General features: G+C 61.5%; 3 protein-coding genes across 5 annotated transcripts in view; 1 reads left to right on the forward strand and 2 right to left on the reverse strand.

Moving 5' to 3' along the window:
* PRNP (prion protein (Kanno blood group)) overlaps positions 1–16068 on the forward strand; it is an 88711-nt gene that overhangs the window by 17025 nt on the left and 55618 nt on the right. The window lies entirely within an intron of this gene.
* DGUOK (deoxyguanosine kinase) lies at positions 3767–8969 on the reverse strand. 3 transcript variants are annotated; one of them, XM_064637710.1, is made up of 7 exons: positions 8863–8969; positions 7926–8038; positions 6772–6950; positions 6106–6253; positions 5187–5302; positions 4987–5086; positions 3767–4395 (listed from the first exon to the last, which is right to left on the reverse strand). In XM_064637710.1, exons 1-7 carry the CDS (start codon positions 8948–8950, stop codon positions 4333–4335), a joined length of 807 nt encoding a protein of 268 aa, XP_064493780.1. In that variant the 5' UTR covers positions 8951–8969; the 3' UTR covers positions 3767–4332. The 3 variants fall into 3 exon arrangements, with proteins under 3 accessions (XP_064493780.1, XP_064493781.1, XP_064493782.1); XM_064637711.1 differs by having other exon boundaries at positions 7926–8304; positions 8863–8914; XM_064637712.1 differs by lacking the exons at positions 7926–8038; positions 8863–8969 and adding an exon at positions 7865–7925.
* On the reverse strand, positions 9857–16011 carry ACTG2 (actin gamma 2, smooth muscle). Its single transcript, XM_064638021.1, has 9 exons — positions 13980–16011; positions 13011–13183; positions 12791–12919; positions 12599–12709; positions 11899–11983; positions 11642–11803; positions 11357–11548; positions 10979–11160; positions 9857–10117 (listed from the first exon to the last, which is right to left on the reverse strand). The coding sequence occupies exons 2-9, from the start codon at positions 13134–13136 to the stop codon at positions 9974–9976; spliced, it is 1131 nt and encodes a 376-aa protein (XP_064494091.1). The 5' UTR covers positions 13137–13183; positions 13980–16011; the 3' UTR covers positions 9857–9973.

The following is a 16068-nucleotide window of genomic DNA, read 5'->3' on the forward strand; positions in this document are numbered from 1 at the left end:
ATTCCATGGAATTAATGAGAGGGTTCTCAATATGTTAATTAGTTATGCAAATGGAAAAGGCATCCAGAGCCGCCTGGGAGGGCAGGAGAGGGTCCAGTAGTGTCACAGGATGGGGAGCAAAGCAAAACCTTGACCTCTGATATCTTCCCTCCTCCTCCTCTCCCAAACCCTCTGGATGGGGATGCACGGAACTGGACCCCAAGGGAGGTTGCAGGAGCTCGGCTGCAGCGATGGAGGTGCAAGGGGAGATGCCAGTTTTCCCGGGCCCAGCTGAGCCGGAGGAACTGGTGGAACTGGTGCTGGGAAGGGGCTGGCAGCCCGGCCAGCTCCGTCTGCCAAACCACCCCAGGAAAGGCGCCGGGACGTGGGAATCGTGACACACCCCTCGCTCGGCTGCCGGCACCGCCAGGACCAGCCTGGAGCAGGCAGGGACCCACTGGCACTTTGATTCCCAGGGGGATCCCACCACTGCCAGCCCCAGCTCCGGCAACATCCTTATAAATCACCTTCTTTAGCACACACTCCATGGAAAAGTGTCCTGGACAAACCCTCACCACCGGCCGCGTTCACTGGCGCTTTGCCAAGGGCAAAGTCTTTCCCTGGCCCTGCCATGTGCCAAATGCCAGCCGAGCCACCTGTCTCCGTGTCCCCACCGCCCCATCCCACCATCCCAAGGGAAAAACCTGTCGGACACAGCTCAGAGGCGCAAGGCTCAAACCCCGCAACACCCCCGGAAAGCCAGGCAGCAGCAAATTTTGGGGTGGCAAAGCGCCAAAAATCAACCCTCGAGCAGATGTTCCTCCCTCCCACCTCTCCAGCTGCAGACCCCACAGCTGGAGCAGCCCCCCCCTTCTCCATGTCTCCTGCGTGGGCATGACGGGCACAGAATTGAGAGATCCCAGTTCCAACCACCCTGGCCGGTAAAACCGGCGTTGGAAGGCGTTGGAATTTTTGGTGGAGAAAATGCCAAGACTTGTTAGCTCGGTGATGCTCCCCTCGGGCACGGCTCTGCTCTCCCCCCCCTGCCACCCCCTGCTTTTTGGAGGACCCCCTGATGGCTCCTGGGCGGGTTTCACGCAACATTTTGCTCTTTTATATCAAGAAATTCCAAGAAATTCAGTGTAAAGGTGGGTTTTGTCCTGCACATCCCACGGCGGTGTTCTGGGAACGCCCCAGGGATGAGCTGAGATTTTTTTGGGGGGGGGGTGGAGGTTGAAACATCAAAGCGACTTTTAAGGCAGCAGAAAGTCCCATTTCTCAGGGAAATACCCTTAAAAAAATAAACCCATCAACCAACCAAGAAGGGGCTTTCCCTGCCCATCCCGACAAGCCCCCCCCTCCAAGTCACTGTGACGTCGCAAAGAGGCCACGAGTCACCCCAAAAAGGTGAAGGTGTGGGAAGGAGGGGGACGGGCATGGGGGGCTCGGGGGCACTCACCTCACAGCAAAGCCTCTCCATCTAAGTTGGGGGGTGACCGTCAGATTTGGGGGCTCCCCCCGGCCGGGGGGGACGCGGCGGCCGGACTGGGCTGGCAGAGCCGGGTGCCCGGCAGGAGGGACATCCCGGCGTCACCGTGTCCCCTCCCCGGGGACCCCGGACTGTTCTGTGGGGGCAGAGCCGAGCGGAGTCACCCCGACTTTTAATTCCTACGGCGATTCCACCCCGGGGGCGGCCCCTGTGACTCCCCACCTCTCCTCTCTCCAAACCCCCCCCCACCACAACGGGGTGCTGCCACCTCCTACCCCCCACCGCCCCCCTCCCCTTAATCCCACCCCTTGATTTTTTCCAACCCCATTTTCCTATTTCTTCTTCTTTTTTTTTTTTTTTTTCTTCTCCCTCAAAACCACGCCGGCTTCTCACAACTTCACCCCGCCGCCGCACAAACTTCAGCCGCGCACCGGCAACTTTCCACCAACACCACCCCCCCCCAAAAAAAAAAAAATTATATAGAAAGAGATTTACCGGGAAAAAAAGGGGTCCGGGCCCCCCTTGGGAACGGGGGGCTGGGGGAGGCTCCCCCCGGGGCAAAGCGCTGGCACGGCGGGGTGGGATGGCGGGGGTGGAAAAGCGGGGCCGGGGGGCGGCTCCGGAGGTGCCCCCGCACCCCGAGGGTGTCGCGGAGGGGCCGCACGTTGGTGCTGCTGCTCCTGCTCTGCTGCTTCCTTTGTTCTGCAGGCGCCGCTCGGGGGGACCCGCCGGGCGGCCGGGGGGCTCCGGGAGGATCCGGGGGGATCCGGGGGGCTCCGGGGGGCTCCGGGGGGCTCCGGGGGGATCCAGGGGGATCCGGGGGGCTCCGGGGGGATCCAGGGGGATCCGGGAGGATCCGGGGGGCTCCGGGGGGCTCCGGGAGGGTCCGAGGAGCTCCAGGGGGATCCAGGGGGATCCGGGGGGCTCCGAGGAGCCCCGGGGGGCTCCAGGAGGATCCGGGAGGAACGGAGGGGCTCCGGGGGGCTCCGGGAGGATCCGGGGGGCTCCGAGGAGCTCCGGGAGGATCCGGGGAGATCCGGGGGGCCCCGAGGAGCTCCGGGGGGATCCGGGGGGATCCGCGGGGCTCCGGGGGGCTCCGGGGGGCTCCGGGGCAGCGCCCGCGGGCACCCCCCCGTCAGGCTTTGGGGCTGGGGGGCACCCAGACCCTCTGGGGTTACGGGGGAGCGTCCTGGTGGGGGTGGAGGGGTCTGGGGGAAGCGGGGCGGGGGGGTTTGGGAAGGAGGGTTGTACGGAGGTTTGCTGTGGGGTTAGTGGATGTGCACTGCGGGGTTTTTTTTTACAGGGTTGCCAGGTGGGGATGCACTGAGTTGTTGTTGTTGTAGGGTCGCTGAGTGTGGGGGTGCGGCAGGTTGTTTTCATAGGGCTGTCAGGTGGGGGGCAGTGGGTTGTTGTTGTAGGGTCGGTGGATGTGGGGGTGCACAGGGTTGTTATTTTGAGGTTGTCGGGTGGGGGGGCACGAGGTTGTTGTTGTAGGGTCGCTGGATGTGGGGGTGCACTGGGTTGTTATTGTAGGGTCGCTGGATGTGGGGTTCACAGGGTTATTTTTATAGGGTTGTCAGGTGGAGGTGCACTGGGTTATTTTGGGGCTGCTGGATGTCGGGGTGCACTGGGTTGTTATTGTAGGGTCGTAGCCATGAGGCTACAATAACAACTGTGGGATTGTCAGCTGTGGGTCCTTGTCAGCATCCCCACTCTGTTATTGTAGGGTCATTAGTTAGGTCTGTGCAGGTCCTGCTCTGTGTTATTGTGGGGTTGCTGGAGGAAACCCTGGGGGTGGCCGCCTGGCTCCTGTGCCCCCCATCCTCCCCCTCAAATCCCCTCTTCCCTCTCCAAACCCTACCCCAGAGCCCCCCAGTTCCTGCCTCATGTCCTACCCCACAGCCCCCTCCAGCCCTCCCCGGATCCTGACTCCAGAGCCTCCCCCCCACTACCCCAGGGCAGGTGCCCCCCTGTGTTTATGTAGGATCACACACCCACTGCAGCCCCTCTAAAGGCCGGGGGGGCTGCCCACCATCCCCCACCCCCCTTTAGGGGTCCCCCCAAAGACTCAGCCCCCTCTCAGCAAAACCCACCCAGCAGGTACCAAATCCCCTCAGTTTTCCCCCAAGCCCAGCCCAGCCTGGCCCACACCCAGGAGAGCCCAGGACTCTGTCCCCTCACTCTGTGGGGTCACAACACCCCAAAATTGAGGGAATAATGTCCCCTCCATGGCACAGCCCCCTCTGGAGCCCCCCCAACCCTCCACTCCCTCCCCGTCCTGTTCAAGACAGACAAAGGTCAACATTGATTTGCTTTAATTTAAGGGAAAAAGAATACCTATAAAATAATTAAATACAGGGGTTGGGGAAACTTAAACATGAGCCATGATCGTTTTCCATGGGAATTTAACCAGTGCATTAAATCCACCCTATGGAGCATCCCCAGCTGGGGATCCCAAAAGATGGGGAGGAGTCACGACCGTGACCAGATATGGGGGGAAACACGGGGTTATGGGGTCAAACACGGGGTTATGGGGTCACAGCTGGTCCCCCAAGTACAGGGGCAAACATGGGATCACAGGTCTCACATGTCCCCCCAAGTATGGGGGGAAACACAGGGCCACAGCTGGTCCCACAAGCACAGGGGGAGCGTGGGGAGTCCACCCTGACACCCCAAAACTCATCCCACGGCCGCGCCTCTGATTATCTGCCTTAAAACCATCCCAGAGCGGTTCAAATCCACCCCTCCCCCAGAATAAATGGGCTGAGGGGGTGGTTGGGGACCAGGATTTGTCCCTTGTCCTTGGTGTTGGATCTCCAGGCGGGTGATGCCCTTTCCCGGCTCCGGAGGGTACCAGGATGTGCTCAGAGAGCAGCGGGATGTGACGGTGAGGGATCAGCTCCGAGGGATGTCACAAAGGCCTCCACCTGCAAGGAGAATCCAGCTGAGAGGGGGGCACTGGGATGGTGAAGGGATGGCACTGGGATAGCACCAGGATGGTGTAGGGATGGCACTGGGATGACACCAGGATGGTGTAGGGATGGCACTGGGATGACACCAGGATGGTGTAGGGATGGCACTGGGATGACACCATCATGGCACTGGGATAGCACTAGGATGGTGTAGGGGTGGCACTGGGATGGCACTGACATGACAGCGGGATGGTGTAGGGATGGCACTGGGATGAGAGCAGGATGATGTAGGGATGGCACTGAGATGGCACTGGGATGACAGTGGGATGGTGTAGGGATGGCACTGGGATTACAGCGGGATGGTATAGGGATGGCACTGGGATGACACCATCATGGCACTGGGATGGTGTAGGGAATGGCATCAGGATGGCACCATCATGGCACTGGGATGGCACCAGGAGGGCTGAGATTTCAACCAACTCAGACCCAGGAGTTGGGAACAATTTTTCCCCTGGAAATCAGAAGCAGAGGCTCTGGGGCCAGCACGGCTCCACCGGTGCCCTCAGTGCTCCGGGCACCGGGATGGCACCGGCTGTGCCGCCTCACCTGTGCCATGAGCACCCCCTGCACGGCCCTGTCGTGCTCGAAGTCCTGCTCCACGTCCAGCACCAGGACAGCCACGCGCTGCACGTCCCCAAAGTGGATCCTGGGGGAGGACAGGAGGGGTTAGACCCCCCAGATAACAACCCCCAAATCAGGGGGTCACCCCAGAGCCTGCTGGATGACAGGGATGGATTGGGACTCACTCCGTGGTCTTGTCCACCAGCCAGTGCTCATGCTGGGCATGGAGCTGTTCCAGGTATCCCAGCTGGATCCCCCCCTCCTCGCTCCGCGCCCGCCGCCGCAGCCGCTCCAGGCACGTCTGTGCCCGCCCGGGAAACAGGGATGTTAACAGGGTAGAGGGATGTTAACAGGGTAGAGGGAGAGAGGAGGTTAATGGGAGAGATGGGAGGTTAAGGGGATCCAGGAGAACAGAAGGTTAACGGGAGACATGGGAGGTTAACGGGAGAAAGAAGGGATGTGGGCATCAGGTAAAGCAGTACCATGGGAGCGACCCCTGAAGATGCTCAGCCCTCCCTCCCAAAATCCATTCTAGAACACCAACATTCCCATGGGAGGGAACCCAGAAAACGCTCAGCCCTCCCTCCCCAAAATCAGCTCTGGAAAACTCCACATTGAAACTCCCACTGACATTCCCATGGGAGGGATCCCAAAAGATGCTCAGCCCTCTCTCCCCAGAGTCTGCCTAGAAAACTCCACAGTACAACTCTCACCAACATTCCCATGGGAGGGAGCCCTGAAGATGCTCAGATCTTCCTTCCCAAAATCCATTCCAGAACACCAACATTCCCATGGGAGGGACCCCAGAAGATGTTGCAGCACTCCCTCCCCAAAACCCACTCTAGAAAACTCCCCATTAAAACTCCCACTGACATTCCCACGGGAGGGACCCCAGAAGATGCTGCAGCACTCTCTCCCCAAAACCTGCTCCAGAATCCACAGCAAAACTCCCACCAGTATTCCCATGGGAACAGGAGCAAGCCCTGCTCCTCCAGGGGGGCGATTTATGGCTAAATCCCAACATTTTGGGCAATTCCAGGTGCCTGCCGGGATATCCAGGTGGATCCAAATGCCTCCCACATCCCTGTTCCCGCAGACGCCCACCTGTGGGGTTGCCCTCAGGTACAGGAAGCCATGGAGGGTGGCACGGGGGCCCAGGTGCTGCAGCAGGAAGCCGTGCCAGTCCTGGTAAATGGCCCATTCCAGAGGATTCAGGTGCCCAACCTCAAAGAGGTTCTTGGCAAAGATGTACCTGGAAGGGATGGGGAGAGGGGACTGTTGGCAGCAGGATCTCTGAGTCATCCCCACACCCAGGGGGCTTCACAGACATTCTTCCACCTTTTATCCACCAATCAGGAATTGCAGGTGGTTAAATTAGGGCGAAAATCCCTAATTTGGGACTGGACTGTGCAGTGTCCAGCACAGTTCAGCCCCACTGAGCTCAGCACCACCCACAGGGCTTCACACTGCCACCAAACACAGGTGAGGGTGGGGTAGACGAGACATCAGACACAGATGAGGATGGAACCCCCCAAAAATTATCCAGAGGATACAGAACCCCCCAAATTATCCAAGAATCACATTCCTGTAGTTAAGCATCGCTCCAGGTGTCAGCAGGGATGGCGGCTCTGCCCACCCTGGGGGTCCCAGGCTCCCAACCCAACTGCTGTGGATGCTCCATATCCCACTTAATCCCTTCATCCCTCCTCCCTCCCATTTTTTGGGTACCTGTCGCCCCTTCCTCCCTCCTCCCTCCCATTTTCTGGGTACCTGTCGCTGTACACGGAGCGCTCGAAGACCCTCACGGGGTGGGGGGTCCCAGGGGGCTCCTCGGGCAGCTCCAGCATCGCCTTCAGCCGGCTCATGAAGGAGAAGGTCTGGAAGGTGTAGGACCAGCGGGCCGGCTCCTGGTACATCATCTGGAGGAGGTTGGTGGAGCCTGTGGATTCCTACAGAGGGAGAGCTGCGGGATGAGGGCTGGGGGCCCCAGTGGCTCTGCTCCCCCTGCCAAGGGTGGGGTGGCTCCGGACCCCCCGGGCTGTGCTGGGGCAGGGGGGCCAGGGGACAGCACCCACTGACCCGGCCTGTGATCAGAACAGTGATGGAGTCACCTTCAGTACTTCTCTGTGCCACCTCCAGTTCCCTCTCCAAATTAAGTTTGCATTGAGCAGGAAGGGAAGGAAAACTTGGAGAGGTCAGCACGTCTCCTTTGAGCTGCCCCCTAAAAGCATCCCAGTGCATGGTAAAGGTTTAGCAACGTACCACCAGGGACAAAGCTGGGCTAGCAACTAGAGCAGGGATCAGCAATCTTCCCAGGGTTTTCCAAACTGCTCTGTTTTTCAACCAGAGCAGAGGTGACACCTGCTAATGAGCAGGATCTTGCCTTGGCTCTGGCTTCGGGTAGAACTGCCCAGGAACTGAGGGTCCCTCTGGAAATGTCCTCCTGGACTTGCTACAAGACACTCAAACACATCCACACCAACATGTCTCTGTTCTGGGGACGAGAGCTGGAGGCAGAGAATCAGCACCACAGGAGACCAGGCTCATCCCACCTCCCAAATCCTCCCGGGGAGGGTGGAGGGCCAGGGCACCCACAGTGTGGGGCTGGGATTCGGACTCACAGCTCCTGGCCTGGCTCAGGCTGAGGATTTGGGGAATTGAGGGGCTTTGGGACACCAAAAGCCCAAAAATGGGGGTGGAGAGAGAGAAAACCACAGGGAGAGGCATCTCCAAACACGGAATTCCAGAGATCCCAGGGAGCTGAGGCCGGGAGGAGGCGATGCACTGACCCAGGGCCTTTCCAGCAGTGCCAAATTCCCACCCCAGCTCCGGGGTGTCCCCACGGCAGAGCTCCCACACCCACCTCCCCAGGGTGCCAGGATGGAGCCGGGCTGGAGCCGGGCTGGAGCTGGAGCTGCTGTTACCTGGGCAGTGCCCCCGGCCGGCACCTTCCGCCACTGTGCCACGGGCTCTGTCACCAGGTGCCATCGCGGGAAGGTGGCTCCGAGCAGCTTCAGGAAGGTCGATTTCCCCACGGCTGTGGGAGGGGGGAGGAGAGAAGGGTGAGCCTGGGTGTCCATCCCTTCCTGGCTCCTGGGATGTGGGGTGAGTTTGGGTGTTCCTTCGTCCCAGCTCCCAGTAACGCAGGGTGAGCTGGGTGTTCCCCCATCCTGGCTCCTGGGAATGTGGGCTGAGCTTGGATGTCCCCTGTGCTGGCTCACGGTGACACAGGTTGAGCCTGGCTGTCCCCCATCTCAGCTCCTGGGAATGTGGGGTGAGCCTGGGTGTCCCACACACAAGGTCCTGGTAACACAGGGTGAGCCTGGCTGTCCCCCACCCCAGCTCCTGGGAAAAAATGGGATGAGGCCGGGGGTGCCCCTGCTCTGACTCCCAGGACCGTGGGATGAGCTTGGTGTTCCCCCCACCAAATCCCAGGGCCATGGGATGAGCCGGGGTGTCCCCCGTCCCAGATCCCAGTAACACGGGGTGAGCTTGGATGTCCCCCCATCCCGGCTCCGAGAAGCGTGGGGTGAGCCTGGTGTCGCCCTGCTCGGGCTCCCGGGAACGCGGGGATGAGCCCGAACGCTGCCCCATCCCGGCTCCGGGAACGCAGGGTGAGCCCGGGCGACCCCCGCTCCACATCCCAGAGCCACGGGGCGAGCCCAGGGGTCCTCTGTCCCGACTCCCAGCAAACACAGGGGCAGCCCGGGGGCTCCCACCCCGTCTCCCCGCAACGCGCGGTTCGACCCCCCCCAGCAATAACAATTAATTAACTGCAGCCATTAAGGGGCACCCCGGGACGCTCCGGGCTGTGCCGCCCCCGCTCCTCCATCACACCCCAAACCCTCCCGTCCCCCGTACCGATGTTCCCCTCCAGGGCCAGGCGCAGGGCGGCCCCGCACCGCCCCATCCCCGCTTCCGCCTCTCCCGCGTCACATGCTAATGACATGCTAATGAGCGGGGCGCGTGACGTCATCGCGCGGGAAGTGGGCGGGGGGAAGGAAAGGCGGGAGAGGAAACTGGCGGGGAGGGGGAGGAAGGGGGGAAGGGAAGGGGGGAAGGAAACAGCCACGGAAAGAGGGAGAGGAGAGGAGGGTGGGTTGTAATTTATGTAAATGAGACTCCGCCCACCACATGAGCGGCCAATGAGGGAGAGGGTGGGGCACAAAAATGGGGGTGGATGTAGCGCTGTGGGGTTGGGGGCACCAACATGGGGGTAAGGGCATCATCAGGGTTTGGGGGCACCAACAAGGGCCCAAGGGTATTGACATAGGGTTGGAGTCACCTACATGGGTCAGGGACAGTTACGTGGGGCTGGGGTCACCAACACAGGGTTGGGGTCACCAAATGGGGGTTCAGGACATCAGCATGGGGCTGGGGTCATCAACATGGGTTTGGGGTCAACAACACGGGGTCAAGGGCATCGAGACACTGGGTTGGGGTCACCAACAAGGGGTTGCAGTCACATGCGTGGGGTCAAGGGCATCAACAGGGGTTTGGGGTTCACCAACAAGGGGCTGGAGTCACATGCATGGGGTCAAGGGCATCAACAGGGGTTTGGGGTCACCAAGAAGGGGTTGAGGTCACCTACGTGGGGTCAAGGGCCTCAACATGGTGTTGGAGGCATCAGTACAGGGCTGGGGACACCCAGTGTAACACTGGGGGCACCAACATGGGGTCGAGGGCACTGACACAGGGTTGGGGGCATCAAGGCAGAGTCAAGGCCATCAGCATGACCTCATGGACACCACCATGAGGTTGGGGGTCCCCCAGCCCTCCTCCCCTTGTTACTCTCAGTTCTCCCTGATGCCCCTGTCACCCCCACCCCCAAATCTCCCAGAGAAGGGGCAGACCCTGGAGAAAAGGCTTTTTAATGCGCAGTGGGGGGGAGGGAGGAGCAGCAGGGGCTGAGGAGGAGGAGTGGGGCTCCCCAGCCCGGGCCAGGGTGGCCACCACGGGGTGGAGAGGGGGCTTAGAAGCATTTTCGGTGGACGATGGAGGGTCCGGCCTCGTCGTACTCGGGTTTGCTGATCCACATCTGCTGGAAGGTGGAGAGGGACGCCAGGATGGAGCCGCCGATCCACACCGAGTACTTGCGCTCCGGGGGGGCGATGATCTGTGGGGACAGGAGACATCAGGGTGCACCCCTGGATCCAACCCCCCAAACCGGCACTGGGACAGGACTCATGGAGCCACTGAGGTTGGAAAAGACCTCTGGGATCATCGAGTCCAACCTGTGACCCAACCCCACCTTGTCCCCCCCACCATGGCACTGATGCCACATCCAGGCTCTGCTCAAACCCCTCCAGGGACAGGGACTCCCCCCCTCCCTGGGCAGCCCATTCCAAGGGCTGATCCCTCTCTCTGGGAAGAACTTCTTCCCCATGGCCAACCTAAACCTGCCCTGGGGCAGCTCCAGGCTGTGCCCTCTTGTCCCACTGCTGGTTCCTGGGAGCAGAGCCCGACCCCCCCCGGCTCCCCCCTCCTGTCAGGGAGTTGCAGAGAGTGAGAAGGTCTCCCCTGAGCCTCCTCCTCTCCAGGCTGAGCCCCCCCAGCTCCCTCAGCTGCTCCTCACAGCACTTGTGCTCCACACCCTTCCCCAGCCTCGTTGCCCTTCTCTGCCCCTGCTCCAGCCCCTCCACATCCTTCCCAAGCTGAGGGCCCAGAGCTGGGCACAGCACTCCAGGGGTGGCCTCCCCAGTGCCCAGGGCAGGGGCACAATCCCTGCCCTGCTCCTGCTGCCACACTATTCCTGAGCCAGGCCAGGCTCCATTGGCCTCTTGCCCCCCTGGGCCCCCCTGGCTCCTGTTCAGCTGCTGTCAGTCAGTCCCCCCAGGGCCCTTTCTGTCCCCCCACTCTGGCCCAGCCCGTGGGGCTGCCGGGGGTTGTTGTGGCCAAAGGGCAGGACCCGGCCCTTGGCCTTGGGGAACCTCATCCTGTTGTGTTGGTGGCCACAATTTGCCCCCCCAGGACCTACTTTGATCTTCATGGTGCTGGGGGCCAGTGCCGTGATCTCCTTCTGCATGCGGTCGGCGATGCCGGGGTACATGGTGGTGCCGCCCGACAGCACGTTGTTGGCGTAGAGGTCCTTGCGGATGTCGATGTCACACTTCATGATGGAGTTGTAGGTGGTCTCGTGGATCCCGGCCGATTCCATGCCTGGGGGTGGGAGGGGGCTGTGTCAGCACCCTGACTCCCCCCCACGCCTGTCTCCTCTGGGCATCCCAAAAGAGCCATCCATGGGTTTGTCCCACTGTTTAGGGGAGCCCCAAAACGCCTCTATGGGGCACCCACAGGAGCTGTTTGGGGTGGTGGGGATGCAGAGTGACCACCAGGAATTGGGGGGTGGGCTCACCAATGAAAGAGGGCTGGAAGAGGGTCTCGGGGCAGCGGAAGCGCTCGTTGCCGATGGTGATGACCTGCCCGTCGGGGAGCTCGTAGCTCTTCTCCAGCGAGGAGGAGGAGGCGGCCGTGGCCATCTCGTTCTCGAAGTCCAGGGCCACGTAGCAGAGCTTCTCCTTGATGTCCCTCACGATTTCTCGCTCGGCTGCAGGAGGTGACGGCCAAGGGGCTCAACCCGGAGCCGCCGCGGCACCGCAGGGTCCCCGTGACCCCATAACACCCCTCCCTGACCCCGTACCCGTGGTGACGAAGGAGTAGCCCCTCTCGGTGAGGATCTTCATGAGGTAGTCGGTGAGGTCCCGCCCGGCCAGGTCCAGGCGCATGATGGCGTGGGGCAGCGCGTAGCCCTCGTAGATGGGCACGTTGTGGGTGACGCCGTCCCCGGAGTCCAGGACGATGCCTGGGGAGGGAAGGGAGGTGAGGGAGGGGGCTCCAAGGGGGTTTGGTGCCTTCCCCATCACAGATAAACCCCAGGGAAACGTGTGTCCGACTCACCGGTCGTGCGGCCGGAGGCGTAGAGGGAGAGGACGGCCTGGATGGCGACGTACATGGCGGGGACATTGAAGGTTTCAAACATGATCTGGGAGGGAGAGAGAGAGGGTTAGGGGGGAGACGGGGGTCCCACCCTGACCCACGGGGGCTGTGCCTTCCCGGGGTCAGGGCACTGCACAGAAAAACACAGGGATGGTTGCGTTGCACAGAAAAACAAATGAATGATTGGATGGCACGGACATGTGGGGCAGTGCAAGGCATGGAAAAACACAGGGATTGTTGTGTTGCGTGGAAAAACAGGTGGATGGTTGGGTTGCATGGACATGGGGGTCAGTGCATTGAACACAACAAGTGGATCATGGAAAATGTGTGGAAAACATGTGAGTGGGTGTGTGGTGTGGGAAGACGTGGATCAACACATCCCGTGGAAATGTGAGTCACTGCATTAGTCATGTGGGGCTGTGCACGGCATGGACATCACGTGGGGCAGCGCCTTGGGTGGCAAATCCCACAGGGCCACGCTCTGGAGAGACCCCTGGGGCTACATAAGCAAGTGAACTTCCCACCAGGATCTCTGCCCTTATCCCACACCAAACTGCCCCCACCGCCTGCTCCTCCACCCCACCCAACCCCCAGACCCCCTAGACCTTCCTGCGGATTCCGAGGGTCCATCCCCACCCCCGGGGGACCCTCAGCACCTCACCTGCGTCATCTTCTCCCGGTTGGCCTTGGGGTTGAGGGGGGCCTCGGTGAGCAGGGTCGGGTGCTCCTCGGGGGCCACGCGCAGCTCGTTGTAGAAGGAATGGTGCCAGATCTACGGCAGGCAGAGGACAATTGGGGCCTCACCCAAGCTGGGGCTGGCGCCCTCTCCCCATCCCAGGGCTGGGGGTCTCACCTTCTCCATGTCATCCCAGTTGGTGATGATGCCGTGCTCAATGGGGTACTTGAGCGTGAGGATGCCCCTCTTGCTCTGTGCCTCGTCGCCCACGTAACTGTCCTTCTGCCCCATGCCCACCATGACACCCTAACGCCAGCAGGAGAGACGAGGCCTCGTTACCCTCATTGCAGGGCTTGGAGCAGGGTGGGGGCTGCCCCTCACCCCCCTGGGTACCCACCTGGTGCCGGGGCCGCCCCACGATGGAGGGGAAGACGGCGCGCGGGGCGTCGTCGCCGGCGAAGCCGGCCTTGCAGAGGCCGGAGCCATTGTCACAGACCAGGGCAGTGGTTTCCTCCTCGCACATGGTGGGGCTGGGAGTGGTTGGTGCTCAGGGGGGACCTGGGGGAAAAGCTGGGGCCGGGGGGAAATGGCGTTAAGGGTGAACGGGGGAGGGGGTTGTCCCGCGGCACTGCATCCAGCTCTGGGTTTGGAAGGGTTGGAGTCCTTGGGAATGGGCAGTCTCACAAAGTCCTCTGTGGGCTGTGCCGAGGGCTGGCCACCCAGTCTGACCCCGGTGTGGTGATGCTGGGAGTGGGGTGATGCTCATTCCCCGTGTGCTGCTCCACGCTGGTGCTGCTCCTCCATCCTTCTCCAGCTGGTGCCCAAAATCGGTGCCAAAGCCCCCCCGGGAGCTCCAGTGTTGCCAAGCCCAGCTGGTGCCCCCCAAAAGCAGGCAGAGGGGTGTCAGCTGATGCCCCCTCATCCAGTTCTGTCTCAGCAGCCTCCTGCTGCATCTGCTCCCAATAATGGGAAAAACCCCAGCCCTTCCTGGGGGCTCCCCCCCCCTACACTGGGGGATGTGCCCCCAAATCCAGAGGGAAGCAGCAAAAACCTTGCAGGAGCCCAGGAAGCAAAAATCCCCAAATCCCAGGGACTTCTGGAAGAGCACAACCTGCCTTGGGCCTCAGCCCAGAAAGCAAAAAATCCCAAATCCCAGGGATTTCTGGAAGAGCACAACCCGCCTTGGCTGCAGCCCAGCTCTTGTCACCTCTGGGAAGCCCCCGGGGTTGGCATCCCCTCTGTGCCATGCAGACTGAGCTGGGGCCGCCCCATGAAGGCTGGGGCACCCCAAACCCCCCCCGGGGTGTTATTCCTTCCCCTCTCCTCCCAGGAGCTGGGGAGCAGGGCAGGGCAGGGCAGTACTCACCGCAGAGGCGAGAGCTCCTTTCCTCTGGGACCGAGCCCCGCTGTGCCGTGGGTATAAATACCAGCGAGCCCCAGGAACCTCAGAGGCGGATCCTCTCTAAACAAAGACCCTAAATAGGCTCAGTGATGGTGTGTTGGCCATATGGCCATATAAGGTGTTTTATTTCATTAAATTGACCTCGGGCTGGTGGTAGGACCCAGCAGTTTAATTATTGTAGGAAAAATGTATGTGGGGATGCTTTGGGAGGCAACGGCCCAGTTGTGAGTCTGTTCCTTTTATGCTCCGCTCCGATAAACAAGTGAGACACAAGTCCTTATAAGTGACAGGCTCGGAAAAGGGAGGTGGAAGTAACTCCAGTTCCTGGGGAGAGCATGGAGAAACCCCACCTGGAGGGAGGTGGGTGTGGGGGCTCCACCGTGGGGACACCCCGGAGCTGGGGTGGGAATTTGGCACTGCTGGAAAGGCCCTGGGTCAGTGCATCGCCTCCTCCCGGCCTCAGCTCCCTGGGATCTCTGGAATTCTGCACTTTGGAGATGCCTCTCCTTGTGGTTTTCTCTCTCTCCACCCCCATTTTTGGGCTTTTGGTGTCCCAAAGCCCCTCAATTCCCTAAATCCTCAGCCTGAGCCAGGCCAGGAGTTGTGAGTCCAAATCCCAGCCCCACACTGTGGGTGCCCCCGGGAGGATCTGGGAGGTGGGATGAGCCTGGAGCTCCACGGGGCTCTGTGGGTGTTGGCCCCTGGCCCCCCTGCCTGGACACAGCCCGGGGGGGCCGCAGCCACCCCCAGCCCTTGGCAGTGGGAGTGGAGCCGCCAGGCCCGTGGCCCTGGCAGAGGCCAACCAGCAGCTCCCAAACTCCTGCTGCCTTTTTAAGGGCAACGGGCCCACACTGGGAGCTCTCTGGAACATCCAGGGGAGGCAGGAGAGGTGCCCAGGAACCACCACCCGGAGCTCGGGGAGCTCGGGGGGCACAAGGGGAAACTGAGGCCGGGGGGCCCAGGATGCTCCCTGTGCTCAGGGACATCCCAGCACTGGAGCAGGGGAAGGAGCTGCAGGTCCCACCACCACCAAGGGATCCAAAGGTCCTGTCCCCCATGGTCCTGCAGGGAGAGGACTCTGGGCTGTCACCCTGTGGGGCAGGGCAGGGACACAACGTCCCTCCAGCTTGTTCACAACTTTAACATCCCGTAGGGATGGTTCTGTCTTGGAAGGAGGGAGCAGAATCTCGGCTGTCACCCCATGGACACGGTGTCCCCCCACCACTCCAGACTGTTCACACCTCCAGTGTCCCCCAGGGATGGCTCTGTTCTGGGGGGAAGGAGCAGACTCAGGGCTGTCACTCCATGGAACACGGTGTCCCCCCAGCACTCCCGACTCTTTACACCTCTAACATTCCCCAGGGATGGCTCTCTCCCGGAAGGAGGGAGCAGACTCAGGGCTGTCACTCCATGGGACACAGTGTCTCCCCACCACTCCCAGCCTGTTCACACCTCCAATGTCCCCCAGGGATGGCTCTGTCCTGGTTATTCCCTTTCCCTGGGGAATCTCAGGCTGGATTTGTCCCCTGGCCATGTACTTGGTGTCCCCCCCAAACCCTCTGCCCCGGGGTCCTTCTGCTGCCTCACATCCCACCCCAGATCCCTTGGGACCCTGCCAGACATGAGGTCACCGAGGAGAAAGGCTGTTAAAAAAAAACCCAAAACCATCTTACAAAAAATTAACCCCAAACCCAGCAGTGGGGGTGGGAAAAGGGGTTGGATGGAGGCAGAGGCTGGAGAGAACCAACGCAGAGAGGGTACGGCTGTGCCAGGGGCTGGTGGCAGGACCCCATCGCATTCCAAGGTGGGGGGACAAACCCAAAACCTCAGAGACACCCCTGGATCCCGGGCTGGCACAAGCGCGGAGCATCAACCCCTGGCCCCAGCTCCGAGTCCCATCGCTCCTCCACCGCGGGATTCGTGGGCACACGCGGGTCGGCTCCAGGCCGCCCATCCCTGCGGGATCCCCATCCCTGCGGGATCCCCCATCCCTGCGGGATCCCCCATCCCCGCAGGATCCCCCATCCCCGCGGGATCCCCATCCCCGCGGGAT

The sequence above is a fragment of the Pseudopipra pipra genome, chromosome 28 (genome assembly GCF_036250125.1).
Source record: "Pseudopipra pipra isolate bDixPip1 chromosome 28, bDixPip1.hap1, whole genome shotgun sequence".
Classification (NCBI taxonomy): Eukaryota; Metazoa; Chordata; class Aves; order Passeriformes; family Pipridae; genus Pseudopipra; species Pseudopipra pipra.

What these genes read in the sequence shown, in the direction of transcription:
- ACTG2 (XM_064638021.1), bottom strand. Translation starts at nt 13,136, where the DNA reads ATGTGCGAGGAGGAAACCACTGCCCTGGTCTGTGACAATGGCTCCGGC. An exon ending in ACTGGGATGACATGGAGAAG is followed by an intron (nt 12,710 to 12,790) that starts GTGAGACCCCCA and finishes TGCCTGCCGTAG; the next exon opens with ATCTGGCACCATTCCTTCTA. An exon ending in CTTCCAGCCCTCTTTCATTG is followed by an intron (nt 11,161 to 11,356) that starts GTGAGCCCACCC and finishes TCCCACCCCCAG; the next exon opens with GCATGGAATCGGCCGGGATC.
- DGUOK (XM_064637710.1), bottom strand. Translation starts at nt 8,950, where the DNA reads ATGTCATTAGCATGTGACGCGGGAGAGGCGGAAGCGGGGATGGGGCGG. An exon ending in GGCCCTGGAGGGGAACATCG is followed by an intron (nt 8,039 to 8,862) that starts GTACGGGGGACG and finishes CCCCTCCCACAG; the next exon opens with CCGTGGGGAAATCGACCTTC. An exon ending in ACCTGAGGGCAACCCCACAG is followed by an intron (nt 5,303 to 6,105) that starts GTGGGCGTCTGC and finishes GGGCGGGCACAG; the next exon opens with ACGTGCCTGGAGCGGCTGCG.